The 16,576-nt window shown below is 51.0% G+C and overlaps 1 protein-coding gene across 2 annotated transcripts in view; it reads right to left on the bottom strand.

Annotated features, from left to right (window-relative positions):
* NEURL1B (neuralized E3 ubiquitin protein ligase 1B) overlaps positions 1 to 16,576 on the bottom strand; it is a 148,569-nt gene that overhangs the window by 116,602 nt on the left and 15,391 nt on the right. Inside the window, exon 1 of one of the 2 annotated variants that reach the window (XM_072935442.1) lies at positions 12,385 to 12,744. The exons of the other annotated variant lie outside the window; for it this stretch is intronic. Coding sequence (XP_072791543.1) covers positions 12,385 to 12,427 — 43 coding nt within the window. The 5' untranslated portion in view covers positions 12,428 to 12,744. Of the gene's footprint in view, positions 1 to 12,384; positions 12,745 to 16,576 lie in introns of those variants that run through there. 2 annotated transcript variants of the gene reach the window in all.

The following is a 16,576-nucleotide window of genomic DNA, read 5'->3' as shown; positions in this document are numbered from 1 at the left end:
GGTGATATGGACTCAGATTTTTGAGGTGGGTGAGCCACCCTGAGGGAAAAACATGGGCCCAAAAAAACACAGGAGGATTTTCTGTCACAAAAATCTGATGAGGTTACACTGATGAGCAAACTGCACCCAAAAATTGGCTTATTGGCACTCCTTTACCACCTTCTCTTCCCTTTGACAGAACCAAGGGTCTAACCCAGCTTCTAATCCATTTTGCACTCCCCTGGGTGTGCAAAGCTGCCAGGGAGAAGCTCTGGGAAGAGAAGAAAGAACATCCTTCAGGGGATCCATGCCCCTACAAGGAGCACCAGGCAGACAGAACGGACCTGAGCAGGTTCAGTACCCGAGTCAAGAGCAGCCAATCTCCCAGTCCAACCAGTGCAGGGACCCTGTCACGGCCACACAGGTCCTGGTTGCTGGCAAAAAGCAAATTTGGGGCTGCCCCAGCCCCCTCCTGTGGTCCCTCTATTTGCTGGTCCCCAGGGAAAGGCGGAACCACTGACCCCAGCCCAGTTCCACCCCTGGGAAATGGTCCCAGTGGTCCTGGGACAAAACCCCAGGAAACCTCTGGCATCAAAGAGGAAGAAAGGCCTGGCTGAGCCAAGACTGAATCAATGGCAACAACTGGAATGCAATTTCCAGCAAAAAGGCAGAATGCAGCACAGACAGTCCATCAGAAGATAGATGAAGACCATTCAGGGAAGATAAAAATCAGTAGGGAAAGGGGTGAAGGAAAACCCAGTGTTCAGAACTTGAACAACACCAAAAAAGTAAATAGACAAAATACCCATATTTTTTCTTCACTTACTAAAGCAGAAAAACAATGTGAAAATAAAGAATATAATCTTCCTGAAGCCATTGGAGCATAAGTATAAATTACAGCTGCCAAGGAGCTGAAAAGAAAATCAAACTTGGAGATCACTTGCAGGAGAATTTCAGATGACTCTGTGGATCATCTCAATCTCCAGCGGTTGCAGAAGGGGAAAAAAGGTGCGGAGGAGCTAAATTATTTATGTCAGTCAAGCTTATCTGTCAGAGGGATACACCTTTCCTACCAAAGTACATTTCTGGGATTAATGATCAGGCACTATCTGGAGCTGGGCAGAAGAAGAAAAACTGAAGTGATTTGGTTACTGGGGAGGAAAAAAAAAAAAAAAATCTGTATTACCAAGCTCAGCTAACAAAAACAATTTCAGAGGAATATCTCCCTGAACCAGGAAAATGATACTTTATGATAACTAAAAAATTAAGCACTGAAGGATAACAAGAACAAGAACTCTGCTGAAAAGTGCATCCAGGAATGACAGTGGTGCCAATGCCTGATAAACTAATTAAGATGCTAATTAAAACCAGAGCACTTTCCCACCTGGGGCTCCCAGCAGAGACTGGGTTTAGCCTGAGCCAGTCTCACTGGGGAAGGGGATGGGTGGATGAAGGAGATGCCAGAGTGGCAACAGAGGATTTTGTGCCCAGTTTGCTGAGGCCCTTCCCAAGGGGCTGCCGAGGACAAACAGAGTCACAGGAAATGGAAAAGCAGCAAAGGACTCGGGGAGGAGAAATAACCCAGGAGTTTCATCAGGGCAGTTCCCTCACCCCAGAACACCAATTCCCCAGGGAGATCACAGTTTATCAACCCAGAAAGCAGGCTGAGTGAGCAGGGGTTAAAATTCCCTCTTTTATATAAATTATTCCCAAAGGAAAGCTGAGAAGAGTGCAGAGGAGCAGCTGTGGGTGGTGGTGGCTGCTGCTAAGGTGACACCTTGGTTCACCCACCAGCATGGGCAGCACCCACGCTCTGTGTGAGCCCAAAAATGGGTGAGAGCAAAGTGGAAATGAGCTCAGAGATGTGGAATGAGGCTGGGGAGCACTGGGGACAGTGCAGGGCCTCAAAGTGATGGAAAAAAAGCACTGACCTTAAAAAGGCAGAGCAAGGAGGTGAGAGTCCCAGTTTTTACTTTTTCCTTTCTGAGAAAGTTACTGACTAAAAAAGATAATGATGGTATGAAAGGAAGGTTTGGAAAGTCAAAGTTTGAGTTGGGTAATCCTAACTCAGCATTGCTGGATGCTCCTCCTTTCCAGGCCACGGAGCAGGTGTCTGTAAGGAGAGGGAAAAAAAGCTGCATTTAAGGGTAAGCATTGTGTGTTTATCTTTGCAGCCTTTCAGAATGTTTATTTTGGTTTGGGTGTGGACAGACTCGTTGGAGGAAATTATTTAAAAGACACCACATAATTGCGCAAAAGCACATTGTGTGGCGATAACCCTCCCATGAAATTCATCCCTCATCTCTGCAGGGCTCCCACCAAAACCTCAAAGGCTCAGCCCAACCTGGTGGCTTTCACCTTGCTTTTGGTGGCACTGAGGGACACCTGGCTCAACACAGGTCCCCTGCAAGCAGCTCAGCCCAGAGAGGACAGGAAATCCTGAACAGCACCAGCTGTGGCCACATCTTCACCAGGCGGCTCAGCAGAAGGAAAAGGTGATTCCACCCGCCAAGGAAAAGGCAGCTCCTGCCCTGCCATGCCCCAGGAGCTGAGCTGGGAGTGCCAGCACCCCAAAAAGGGCAGGAAAGGCCCACAGGGAGCCCCTGTCCCCAGGCCCAGCGGGTGTGAAGAGCCAGGGGAAGGTGCTGCCCTGGGATCCTGCCCCTGGCCAGCAGCCAGGAGCAGCCTGCACCATGCCAGGATGATCCACATCATCCTGGCATCACCAAGATGCTGAGAACAAGATTTCCAGAAGTACTCCCAGGGCACTTTGCTGCTGCCCTTAGGGTGCTCTCCAAAGGATTTGATCACAGTTTGAGAGGCAGGGATACATTATTCCACCTGGAATTTTACCACAGTCCTGCAGCATCTGAGACTGCTTTGGCTCCATGGGAAAAGATTCCTGCAGCACCAGCAGGGCCTAAGGAAAGCTCCCTCCCAAACCACTTGACTGTGAAAAAGGTGGGTGGAGGGGAAGGCAAAGGGTAATTTTTGGTTTCCACTGGCACCAATTACGCCTCTGGCACATTTATGGAATTTTTTTTTCCATCATCAAGATAGTGAGGTTGGGCTTTTTATTTTTAAAGAAACAAAGGCTGTAATGGGCAGTCAGTGTGGGGCATGGCTGCAGCCTCCAGCTGATCAGAGCTGTCACGGGACACAGCATTTTTGTTCATTTTATCTGGGGGAAAAAAAATAAATAATTGAAGCCCACAGCCCAAAGGGGTGGAAGGGAGGTCTCCCTTCTCTCCAGCAGATCCTGGATTTAGCATGCCAGCTTTGACTGGAGGCCACGAGGGAGCAGACACAGCAATCAGCAACCAAACAGCTGCTGCTGCCACCTCCAGCCCTGCTGGGACTCCAGCACTGGCAAGCAATTAAAAGTTCACATCAAAGCCTTCAATCCCCATCTCCAGAGGTACATTTCTAGTCCTGAGAATGGCCCTTGCCCAAAGATGCAGCCCAGGGTTGGTTTTCAGCCCCCACCTCGTGCTCTGAAGTCCTTGGCTGATTTAATGTCCAGCCTGGGGCTGAGCCCTGGTCAGATCTGGTGGCATCCGGGACAAACTGGCTCTCAGGAGCAGGGAGGGATGCACTGGCAGAGGAGGGCACCCCAGGATCTGTCTGCTGTGCCTCTCCCAGCCTCACTCCCCCATTTACACATTACTGGGGGGAGCAAAGGTACTTGACAGTGCAAAAAGCAGATAATTCTGCCTGCCATGCCTGTGTTTACGCAAAAGCCACTGGTTTATGAGGAACAGCTTAGTCAAAGCACACAAAGAAACACCCTGCAATATTTTTTGAAGAGGGTTGTTCTTTGGGTTTTTTTTATTGCTTTGAGAAGCAAAAGGTTAGCTACAGAAATAGAGAGAACAAAGCAGCTTAACAAACAACTGCTTCTTGTTTTTCCTATTCTGCAGGGCCTCTCCCAAACCCTGCTCAGCCCCAGCTGCTCCCCACACCCAGTGCACAGCAAGGAGCACCCAGAACCTCCAAACACGTTCAGCTGGGAAGGGGCAAAGCCTCCCAGGGGACTTGTCACAGCCAGGGCAGCTCAGTTTGGGTTTGTTTCTCCACACCAGCGTGAGGGGAATGAGAGAAGTGGGAGATCCAGAGATCCTCCCTCCTGCTCAGCCTCTCCAGCCTTCTCCTCCTGACACCACAAACTTCAGCAGCCACGTGGCACAAGTCCTGCCACAGGTTTGGTCTGTGCACGTGCAGGTATGGATATCAAATAAAACTGGATTTAGCATCCCTGCTATCAGAAGCATCCTAAAATCACCTTTGAATGCTCTGGCCATAACAGAGATCGCTCCCCTGGTCACAGCCCACAGCAGGAAATGCTGGGGTTGTTGTTACCCTGTGGCATTTCACAGGGTTGTTTGTCTCAGCCCCATTAACCTTCAGCAATTTAAAGATAGAGGAAAAAATAATCATAAATTAGCAGCAGCTCTCAGGCTCTGAGTAACCTGTTTTCCCAGTTTCCACCACTGTTCATAAAACAAACCACATTATCCCAGTTTGGATAAAGAGAGAAAAAATCTGTCCCTGCAGATTCCACCACCTTTAGCTCCTGTCTGCAAGGCACAAGTGGACAGAAGAGGAAGAGGAGGAGGAGAAGGTTCCATATCTCCCAAAATTAAAGTGGTTTTTCCTGGCCAAATGAAGGGAAGGGCTTTGTTGATGGCTCAGAAGGGGAACCACGCTGGCTGGAACCTCACCCTGTGGGAATGCCTGAGCTGGGATGTCCATGCCCATGGGATGTCCAGAGCCATCCTGAGGCACCGAGGGCTGGGTTCCTTCCCAGGGTTTGCCGGTTGAAGGTTTGGATTTCTTGGCACGGGAGTGCCACACGCAGGAGAAGAGATGCACACGCATTTCTGGGAGATGGGTTCTCCCACTCACAGGGCTCCAGCGAAAAACAAAACAGGTTTGACAGAGAACAAATTAATTCAGCATGAAGAAGCGCTGAAAAAATAAAAATTATCTTTGACACATGAAAAATAGATAAATCCTCGCAGAAGATTACTTTAACAAGGCCAAAAATCCATCACAGCGCTGCAGAAAGGAGGCACAGATAAGGCTTTCAAATGGATGTGATGTTTTTATACCCACAGGCACTGGGAAGGCAGCACAGTTCAGAGATGACAGCAGGGATCTTAGCCAGGACTCCTGAACTGCCTCAAGATTTGGTGGGTTGCTGCAAGCAGAAGAGAAACCCCCTCCAGTGCAGGTGCTGCACACCCCAGATAAGCTGGATCACCTCAGGCCTCAGTTTCCCCTTCACGCCACCAAGACCGTGGGGTCTTTCAAGCCCTTCTCAGGTTAAATAATGTGATATTTGCATGAGTGTTGTGCCCTGAAAATGTAACATTTACAGCAGCCACAGCTACCTGGGAGTTTGTGGGCATCATTCCCATCCCCAGCTTTCCTGAGCCCACAGCCCTACCCCCAGACCCCACAGACCCCACAACCCTCCTTTGCCATGCTCTGCCTTCTTGGCTTTGCTGGTCTAACTCTTCATCCTTGAGGGGCACATCAGAGCTGCTTTTCAGAGCATTGAGATTGTCTTGAAACTTCTTAAATACCCACACACGCTTCAGCCTTTGAAAAGTGCACAAGTGCTTGTATCCCCCCTCCAAAAAAAAAGAGGGACAACAAAAAACTAACCTGCCTTATCTCTTCAGTAAATCTCTACAGGTTTTTCTTTGTATGGACTCCTTCAGGATCCCAAAATCCTGCTCAATTTTCAGGCTGCAGCAGACCCTCCCCAGCTTGTGCAGGTCCAGGATCCAGCCAGGTTCCCCATCTCCCACCAGTGCAGGACAGCCCTGCTGGATGTCACCTCCAGCACATTGTCTGTGCTCTCCTTTCCTCCTGAGCCATCTCCAGCCTCCCTCCCATGCCCTGTCCTCCCAAAGAACCTGCAGCAAGCAGTTCCCTTCAGTTTAGCAACTGCTTTTATTGTGTTCCCTCCCTTGCCAGAACAAACACGTCCCAGGTTAGCAGCCCCTTGTGGCAGCCACATGCTTCTCTCAAGATTTTTTCATAGAGGAGCACAGAGGAAAGAGAAAACAATTTCAATTTCTGCTCCTTATTTGCCCATCTGGAATGTGTGTGGAGAATTGTTTACCTGGGGTGATTGCTTGGCTGGATTCTGGTGAGGATTGTTTGAGCCTGGTGGACAATCCAACCCATCTGGGGTTGGACTCTCAGAGAGGGTCACGAGTTGTGAGTTAGATATGGCAGTTAGAAAAGGTAGGTTTGTAGTTTTAGTATCTCCTTTAAATAATATATTAATGTATTATAGTGTAGTTATAATAAAGAAATCATTCAGCCTTCTGAGCTGGAGTCAGCATTTCTTCCCACCAGGCTCACCTGCACTTACAATCTCCCCTGAGGGTTTTATAGCTGCTTTCAGGCTGGGCACACATTGTGACACCTCACATTCATATTTATGGCTCTCCAAACGTTTCATACAGATATTCCTGGCCTCCTTATCCACCCAAGGACACCAAAGGCTAAAAATCCAGGATTCAAGCAACAACACAGAACAGAGCCATGAAGGGAAGGTGATGCCTCAATTTCAGAGCAAAAAGAGCAGCCAGGCATGGGCCAGACAGGTTATTCTGCTCTATAACTGCATCCACTGCCTGTTTATGACACCCCTCATTGCTTTACAGAAATCCAAGTTAACCTGCTCAGCCCAAAGCCTCCTCCCCAAAGCCAAGCGTGCACCAGGGCTGACCTTTGCATGTGTTCTAAATTGGAGTGCACATTGTATTTCCCCAGCCTCTCGTCTGTGTTTTGCACAGACACAATGACACAAAAGAGGCCGAGCCCGCCAGCCAAGCCCTGCAAAGAAGGTGGCTTTAAATAGCCCCTTTGTCTTGCTTTTCCTTGCTGAAATATTGCACATTATTTAGGACCGAGTTTTAGTTTTATCAGGGATCCAGAAATAGAGACAATGGAGGGCTGGGTGAATTTTTTTGGATCATTTTAAGACCTAAAGTTTCTCATTCCCGTCTACCCTCACCCTCCAGTGCAGGATTTGTAGCTGTATCCCAGGAACCATTCCCTGAGGGGCTCTCAGACCCACAGCAGTGACCCCAGCCAGGAAGGGAAGAGCTGCCCTGAGAAGGTGGCACGTGTGTGAGAAACCTCACCTCTGCAAATTGAGGGCAGAATGCTAAAAGCAAAGTTTCTGTCCTTAATGGGGAAAAAGTCAGCAACTTCAGCAGACTCTGAGCTGGTACCCAGATGAGGTCAGAAATTAAAACGTGTCTCGACATTAAATTAATGGGCAAACTGTCAAGAGAGCAACAGGAGTTATAAACATTTATGTTCCAGTTCAAGGCAGGAGCAGCGTTTAGAACTGCGTGGTTTGAGTGCCAAACATGAAAACTGGACTCCTTTCTGGGCAGGGCACATGGATGCTCCTTTTTAGGTGTGTGCAGCAGCCTCAGAGAGGATAACATGCTTGGCCCTGGTGAACAGCTCTGAACAGGGGTGTTAGGGGGGATCTATTGTAAATGCAGGCGAACCCAATGGGAAGAAATGCTGATGTCTGACTCAATTCAGAAGGCTGAATGATTTCTTTATTATAACTATGCTAAAATACATTAATATACTATATAAAAGGAGGATACTAAAACTACATACTACTTTCTCTGACACTGTCTCTACCTCTAACACTACTGGTGACCCTCTCTGAGAGCCCAGCCCCAGGTGGGTTGGATTGGCCACCAGGCTCAAACAATCCTCACCAGAATCCAACCAAGCAATCACCCCAGGTAAACAATTTTCCAAACACATTCCAGATGGGAAAAGCAAGGAGCAGAAATAGAAATTGTTTTCTCTTTCATTTCTCTGTGCACCTCTATGAAAAATCCTGAGAGGGAGAGAAATGTGCTTGCCACAGGGATCTAATGGGAACACACAGCCACAAGACATCCCCATCTCCCCTCAGGGCCATTCTGTGTCCCCTCCTCAGCACAGCCCCTGCCCCGGGAGGGTTTGTGACAGAGTGAACACTTTCTGTTTGTCCCAAAGCAATGCAAAGGTGCCTGCAGCAAACCAAAATTCATCCAGATCTGCAAAAAAAAAGACAACACCACTAAGCATCAGCTTTTCCTGAGCAGCAGATTGGAGCTATGAACAGCCTGGCCTAGTGGGAGATCCCTGTCCATGGCAGGGCAGTTGGAGCAGGATGAGCTTTAAGGTCCCTTCCAACCCAAACCATTCTGGGATTGCGCCAGATGAGGCTGCAGGGAATTCCCACAGCCAAACTTCTGGGATGGCTTCACACCATGGTTGAGAAAGAACCACAGCACTTACTTTCTTATCACCTCCACGATAAATCCACATCAATGCCGTTCATTTATCAGTAAAAAATCCAGCTGGGACAATAATTTCTATCCCCAGGTGAGCAAAGCTTGGCACAGCCTGCAACACTTAAGAATAATCTTACAGTAAGGATTCTGAATAAAACTCTGCACTAGTTTATCATACTATGTTTCCTAAATGGTGTTAAATTGCTGATTATGGTCATTCCAGTCCCTGTAAGAGGCACACAACCTTTATCATCCCAGTTTTAAAGAGGGGGAAACTGAAGCAAGGAGAGAATAAAAGTGAATTGCCTACAGCAACACAGGAGTTGTAGAACCTGATTCCAGCAGCTTTCAGTCCTTGGTCTGTCATCTATGCTGCATCCTGTAAATGATGCAAAACCCCTGTGATATTGTGTAAAATCTACTCAATCTAATTCCAGTCCATAAAGACATTCTGAAAGGCTGGAGAAAAATTACAGGGTTTTTTAAAATGTCCTTTACTGAAGGTCTCTTACTTTAGAGCCAACAACACTGTCAGTAGACTCAATATTCAGTCTAGATGCAGGTGGAATAACGTGACAGAGCAGACACTTTGGGGGTGCAGAACTGGGCAGTAGGGATTTGTTAAGGAGCTCACAGTGAAATCCAAGTGTCTCTGAGCAAACCACGAGGGGAATGTGCTGCTTTCCCCAGCCTGCTGTGTGCAGCTGAGCTCCTGGCTGGGAACCCATGCAGGATGGGCAATGCCAGCACAATCCACGCAGGAATTCGCTGTGGTCTGCAATATTTTGGCAGCTGGCTACGGTGACTTGGGGGAAGAAGCGCAAACACGAGCTGAGATTTTCCCAGCTGCAGGAATGAAGATCCCGACCAAAGCTCACACTTTAAATGCCCAAGGCAGAGCGAGCCCCCGTCCCCATGGGTGAGGGATGGGTTGGCTCACACCTGTGCTCAGGTGAGCAGCGGTGAGAGGTGCCAGGGCCGGTCTGGCACATCCTTTCCTGAGGCTCTGGCGCCATCTAAACCCAACGTTGGGATCCTTCATCCTTCCCGCTGCCCTTCAGAGCAGAGAGAAAACAAAACCGTGCGGGAGCAAACTCCTCTTGCTCCTCCAGAAGGAGAAATTTGGGGGCTGGGGGCTGAACGAAGCCCAGGAGGGACACTTTGGGAGAAACCCAAGCACGGAATAAGGTCAGATCCAGCAGAAAGGAGCCCAGCACAGCCACGTGTGTGCTCTGTGCTCACCTGGAACACTCCCAGCACTGCAATTTGATTTTACACTCCAAGACCATTAACAGAGTTCAGTCAGGGAATGATTATCTAATACAGGCATAAGTCCACTTGCATTATGCAAAGAAACCTTTCATCGACTTTTGACCTTGTTGAGCTGCACAAGACACAAATAATCCGAGTCTCTCCCCCACTGAGGGAGCTCCTGATTGTTCAGAGGGATGCACGTTGCTCCTGGAGTGAGGAGTCACCCTCAGCTGTGTCCCTCTCTGAGCTCTGCTCTCTTGAGACCAGCTGCTGCATGGTTATTTGCTTTTCTTCTGATCCCTTAAGCAACCAACTTCACAGTGTCCTTTTCCTGGCATTTGTTCAGCCTTTTTTTTTTAATTTTATTTTCATTTCCCAGTGAGTTACAGGGTAGCAGCGCTGACTTTTTATCCTCGGCTGCCCTCCAGCGACAGTGTCCACCCTGGAGCCCCACTGCCCACCCGAGCCAGGACCGGGGACATGGGGACCTGCACAGCTCACCAGGCTGCAGAACCTCACTTGTAACAGACATACAGAGCAATAATTCTAAATTAAGAACCTTCATGCCTCAGTGACACCGCCAGCTTTAAGGATTTACCAATTTTCCAATCCCACATTCCTGCTTTCTACCCAAATACTCACGATCTTTCTTTTAGCCCTTGACAATTAATTCCATCTTGGTTCAGATTCTCCTGTCCAATATTAGAAGTATCATCAAATGCATTTATTTGCCTTCACTGTTAAGCAAACGGGAGCAGCAGCAGCTGTTGACACAATGTATTATTGAGGTCTGACTTGCCTAACAGGGCATTAACTTCCAAAATGTTATCTCCAACTCTGTTTCGCAGAACTGGCTTTATAATAAGATACTGGATGCTTGGATTTCAAAACAAAAACCAACATCAGGAAGCAGAGTTATTCATCAGTTAGAAATAATCTTGCATTACATAGCAAACATGTAAATTTGACAGGGGCTGACTACCCCAAAACCCAACACAGCAGAAGCAGCTCTCAGGAAGGAGAAATAGAAGAAACGAGAGAATAACCCACTACAGCAGGGTTGAAAAAGCACCCAAAGCACTCATTTGTTAGGAACAGCCAGCTCTTAATCCCCTGGGGGTTTAGTAACTCCCCAGAGCACAGCAGAGACCCTCCCTGCAGGGCCACCCCGCTCTGACCCCAGTGGTGCTGCACACACCGAGAGCAACAGCCAGTGGGAAACAAGCATGAGGAGTTCTTTGCTTTGTTCTTTTGGTTTGGGGCTTTTTCCCTGTCTATTTTCTGCCCAATTCCTGCGGGAAGAAGGAATTGCTACAGGTGCAGACACTCCAGCTTCTCTTTGCATTAACCCACATTTCTTTTTTTTTTGTCCTGCTGCAGCATCGCTGAGAACCCGCTCTGGATTTCTGCCAGTGAACAATCCAACCTCCTGCTCCAAAGGTTCCTGGCACAGCTCCAGAGGGACTTTTCCCTCCCCTCCGTACCACACACACCTGTACGAGGCTCAGGCAGGAGCATCCAGCAGCGCACATCACTGCTGGAGCAAATGACAACACCCTCACCCTGCCAGCAGCAAAATATTTTGGCTTCCCCCATAGGAAGAGAAAACAAAACCAAGGACTTTGCGAAAGAAGTCATTAAATCAGACCATGCTGTAAATGCCTAAAAGAATTGATCGCATTGCTGGCGTTAAGAACCAGGTGGGAAGAATGACAACGTTTTATTGAAAACTGAAACTGCGGCAGGTCACACGCATTCAAAATTACAAAAAAATAAAAAATAAAAAACCAAAACAATTGTTCTGCAATTTTTGCAAATCCCAAAGGCCCCAGGCCAAGGAGAGGTTAACAAGAAACAAGTTGAGGCTTGCAGAACGTCGCTGCTGTACAGGAACACGATGCTGCTCCGTGTTAGCCCGCACGTTACTCAATGCTGTCCTTATTCCCACCCAGGATTTTTATTTGTATTCCGAAGCGTTGGCATCTTGTGCCGGTTGGCTGAGCCCAGTTATCAGCTCCCTTCAAATCCAGCCAACCAGGCTGGCGGCTGTTGGACTTTTTGGACACGAAAAAAAAAAGCCGCATAAAAGGCAACAAGAACCTGACACCCGGCAGCGAGGCCAGGCCAAGGCGTGTGTTTTGCCAGGTCCGGAGCTGGGATTGGCAGGAGATTTTGGAGCGCAGGACTTTGAATTACGGCGGCTGGATTTGGCGGGCAGCAGCTGCGAGGGATGAAAGTACGTTCGTGGCCTCAGCTCCGGTTTGGCGGGCGGACAAAAAGCCCCCAAAAGGCTCTCGGAGGTACCTGTGAGTACCAGCACCGGTGAGCGGAGCTGAGCGCTGAATGTCACCTGTCACCTCCTGCCTGTCGCTGCTGCATCCTCCCCGCCCGAGGGACACGGCGGGGCGGCCCCACCGCCTTTGGGTCCGGCGCTGGGGGAGCCCCGGACCGGAGGGCACCGGGGCCGCTCGGACCGGATCGGACGGCACCGGGGCCGCTCGGACCGGACCGGACCGGACGGCACCGGGGCCGCTCGGACCGGACCGGAGGGCAGTGGGACCACACAGACCGGGCCGGACCGGAGGGCACCAGGGCCGCTCGGACCAGACCGGACCGCACCGGGGCCGCTCGGACCGGACCGGAGGGCGGCGGGACCACAAAGACCGGACCGGACCTTAGGGCGGCGGGGCCGCTCGGACCGAACCGGACCGGAGGGTACCGGGGCCGCTCGGACCGAACCGTATAGCAGCGGGACCACACAGACCGGGCCGGACCGGAGGGCACCGGGGCCGCTCGGACCGGACCGGACCGCACTTACCGGGAGCGGCGGCGCCGCGCGGGACGGACTCTGCGTTGCCCATGGGCGGACGGAGCGGGGCCGGGACGGTCGGTGCGGGGCAGTGCGGGTGGCAGGACACCTTCGGGCAGCTCCGCGCCCTCTCCGCGATTCGAAGCTGCCGCCCCGCCCCGCCCCGCGCCGGCACCGCCAACCGCGGCCGCGGGCGGGACACGGGCGGAGCGGAGCGGCACCGGGGCGGCTCTGATGGGCTCGGAACGGCTCGGTTCGGGCTGAGCCGAGCCCTGCCGGGTCCGTTCGAGTCGGGTGGGCTCAGCCCGTGCCCGTCCAGCCGCAGGAGGAGGTGCCCACCTCGCTGCCATCCCAAAGGTGCCCATCCCTGTGCTCATCCTGCGCACCGAGAACAGCGGAATTAATCCAGGGGTCTCTCCCCGCTCCCTGACAAGGCAGAATTGTTTCCGAAAAGGCTTTAAAGCACAGCAGAGCCCTTGCTGTCACCTGTCCCGGGCCACAGCCGCGCCTAGGGAAGGTCAGGAGCCAATGCCACAGAACAGGGGGAGGATTTCTTCCCGGTCCCAAAGCAGCGTGTGGTCCTGTCGTGCCACGGAGCTGGGAGATTCCCAGCCGGGATGAGTCCTGCTGCCTTCTGTTCCCCATTAGCTCATTTACTCTTCTATTTGGCACGGCACTGATGTGGACTTCGAAGGAAGTAAAAGAGCAAATTAGAAGGGTTGAAATTCCTGTTTGTCACAACAGCCCAGCCACCCCTGGGAATAACAGAAAGAAGGGGAATGACAGTGAGGAAGCCACCATTTGTCCCTGTCCCGATTTCCTCCTCCACAGCTGCATCCAGAACATCATTTCTGGGTGCCAGCAGCTTTGAATTGCTGAAATAGAGATGAAGACACATCCTGCCCTGAAAACCATGGACAAAGTAATGGGAACATGATGTGCAGACGAGTGTGCTCCTGCTCAGAGCCTGGGAAAGAGCTGAGTCCAGCAAAAAAAGGAACCACGATGCTTTTGCAGGGGAGCTGCTGCCTTCCCAGTGCCCACAGCACACACCGGGGTTACGGGCTGCTGAGGAAGGGATGTGTGTGAGCAGGGGGTGACAGCGACATGAGGATACTCCTTATCTGGCTGCTAATGCACTTTTTATCTCCTCCCTCAGGTGCCAGCGCTGTGACAAGCCTCGTACTTGAGCGGCCTTCAGAGCAGCCTCCTGAGCTGACAGTGCTGTCCTCACACGTGGCCATTTATTGTCCCTCATCGCCAGGTTTGGGGGCGTTAGTGTGGCTTGGGTTTCTGATAATAACCCCAAAACAACAATCCCAATGCAGTGCAGCCTGGAGGAGACTGAAGTCAGACCCCATCAGGGGCTCCAATTTCTGTGAGCAGCGACAGCTCCCAGCGAAGGGCTGGGGCTGTGCCAGGCAGGCTCAGGTTGGATTTAGGGAAAGGTTCTTCCCCCAGAGGGTGCTGGCACTGCCCAAGTTTCCCAAGGAATGGGCACGGCCCCGAGGCTGCCAGAGCTCCAGGAGGGCTTGGACAGCGCTCCAGGGTGGGATTGTTGGGGGGTCTGGGCAGGGCCAGGAGCTGGGCTGGATGATCCCTGTGGGGATCAGGATATTCCATGGCTCTGTGGATAACAACAGCAGCACAAGGCAGAAGTGCTGAGTGCTCCCAGTGGACCCTGAGCAGGCTGGGACTGGTGGCAGACAGGAGCTGCAGGTCAGAGAAATGAGTGCCTTTCTCAAAGGCAAAGGGAAGAGCAATGTCGCTCTCTTTGTTCCCAGAAAACACTCAGACACACTCACATTCCTGAGGAGGGCGAGTAGCACACGGAGCAGCTTTCCCAGCCTCTAATAACAGGGAAATTGCTTCCACCCGAGCAGGTGCAGTGGGAACCTGAGTGCAGAGGCAGCACATGCAGAGCTGCTGCTGCCAGGGCTGGGCCCCTGGGGCAGGAGCTGCACAAACCCCATTGTATAAACCCCATTGTAAAACCCCTCTGCACAAACCCCATTCTATAAACCCCTCTGCACAAACCCCATTGTCTAAACCCCACTGCACAAACCCCACTGCACAGACCCTGCACAAACCCCTCTGTACAAACCCTTCTGTACAAACCCCATTGTATAAACCCCACTGCACAAACCCAACTGCACAAACCCCATTGTATAAATCCTGCTGTATAAACCCCACTGCACAAACCCCATTGTATAAACCCCACTGCACAAACCCCACTGCACAAACCCTTCTTCACAGACCCTGCACAAACCCCATTGTATAAACCCCACTGCACAAACCCCATTGTATAAACCCCACTGCACAAACCCCACTGCACAAACCCCATTGTATAAACCCTCCTGTACAAACCCTCCTGCACAAACCATACTGCACAAACCCCACTGCCCAAACCATACTGCACAAATCCCACTGCCCAAACCATACTGCAAAAACCCCACTGCACAGACCCCCTGTACAAATCCCACTGCACAAACCCCCCTGCACAGACCTCCCCTGCACAAACCCCCCTGCACAGACCTCCCCTGCACAAACCCTGCCCTTTTTCTGCTCTTTTTCTGGGCCACAATCACGTCACTGCCAACTTCCCAACTGCTCAGAGCAGCCTCCTTTTATCTCCATCTTCTCCCACCACTGCTCCAGCAGCCACCAGGCTGTCCCCAGGAGGAGGAGGAGCCCCAGGCAGGTCACATCATGTCACTCAGCCACAGAGATAAACCCCAAGAGGGCACCCATGGGAGTTGTGTGGCACCTTCCCATTTAAATCCCACTGTCCCTGCCTGCCCTCTCTGGGCCAGGGCTCTCAGGAGGCTGCTGGCACAGCACAGAGCTTCAGAAGATGATGTCCTGGCAGAGTTTGTCTCTGTTTTCTGGGGAAACTGTTGGCAAATCCCTTTAATCCCTGCCTGGATCGTCCCTCCCATCAAAGAAGGATAACACCACTCAGGGAGGGTTGGATGGTTGGTATTTAAAACTGGCCTAAAGTGTCTTGAGTAGGGAAAGGGTTATGGAGTCACACATCCCCCAGAACAGCCCCTGCATTATCCTGGATTCTTCCTGTGTCAGGGCCATGCTCTGGACGAAAGCCCAATCAGGTTAAATTTTCATAATGTTTTTTCCATGGCTGAAATATCACAGGGAGCACAGATTTCCCAATGAGATTTGGAGCCAAAATGCATTGATCCTGACCTGAAGAAAGGTTTTTTTTTTCACTCCAGGCAATCTGGCTGGCAATGACCATAGTAATGATTTTTTTAAATCACAAACATCTGTCTCTGCTGAGAACTGAGCTGAGCTTCACCCACTCACTCCATGCCAAGACCACCAAGAATCTGTCAGGCAGGACTAACCCTCAACATGTGTTATTGGCCTGGAACCAAAACCCTTCAGCAAAGAGAGATTTAATTCCCTTAAACTCCCCCCTGAGCTCTAGGGACAGAGGGTTTGCACTGTGAGGTGGCTGGCACAGCTGCATGGGGCAGCTTTCCCAGAAGAAATGGGGAGGAAGATGCTGGTTTGCATTCCTCTCCCTGGCTCTGCAGGCCCTGGGATAACCCAATACATGGAACACACAGAAGTGAGAGCAGCCCCTGCAGAGGCAGAGCCCTGCTGAGACTGCCAGGGCACATCTGGGCTCAGCAGCTGCCTGTGCACTGGCAGGGGCTTGTGGAGATGCCCTCAGCATTCCCTGTCCCCTTGTGCTGCCAAAAAGGTGCAGGAGTCACCCTGCGTGGAGCAGTGTGGAGCAGCAAGGATCAAGCCCAGTGATATTTTTAGTTTTGTCAGTCTGATCCTCAAAAAAACACATATTTTCCTTCCCAAAACTCTGACAAATGCAGTAAGAGCACTAACAATCAGCTGTTTTTGTCGTTTTATCAGCAGATCTCAAAGCATTTCACAAACTGGAGGGAGCCCAGTCCCCAGGGAGGAGGAGGAATAGCCAGCACAGTGCCTTAGAGGCTGTCCTGGGACAACCCCCCACACTTCCCAGTGCTCAGACTGGGTTTGTATCCCACACCTTCAGGTATATCCCTGCCCAGGGCAAGAGCCTGCAACCGGATGGTTTTGAAAGCCCCTTCCAACCCAAACCACCCCATGATTCTATGAGCTCACCCAAAATTTGGATGCTCTGAGTGCCTCCCCCTCCGCTCTGCTGATGCTACTGAACAGCAGAGTTCCATTTTAG

Source organism: Taeniopygia guttata, chromosome 13, assembly GCF_048771995.1.
Source record: "Taeniopygia guttata chromosome 13, bTaeGut7.mat, whole genome shotgun sequence".
Classification (NCBI taxonomy): domain Eukaryota; kingdom Metazoa; phylum Chordata; class Aves; order Passeriformes; family Estrildidae; genus Taeniopygia; species Taeniopygia guttata.
This window is presented reverse-complemented; position numbering and strand designations above follow the sequence as displayed.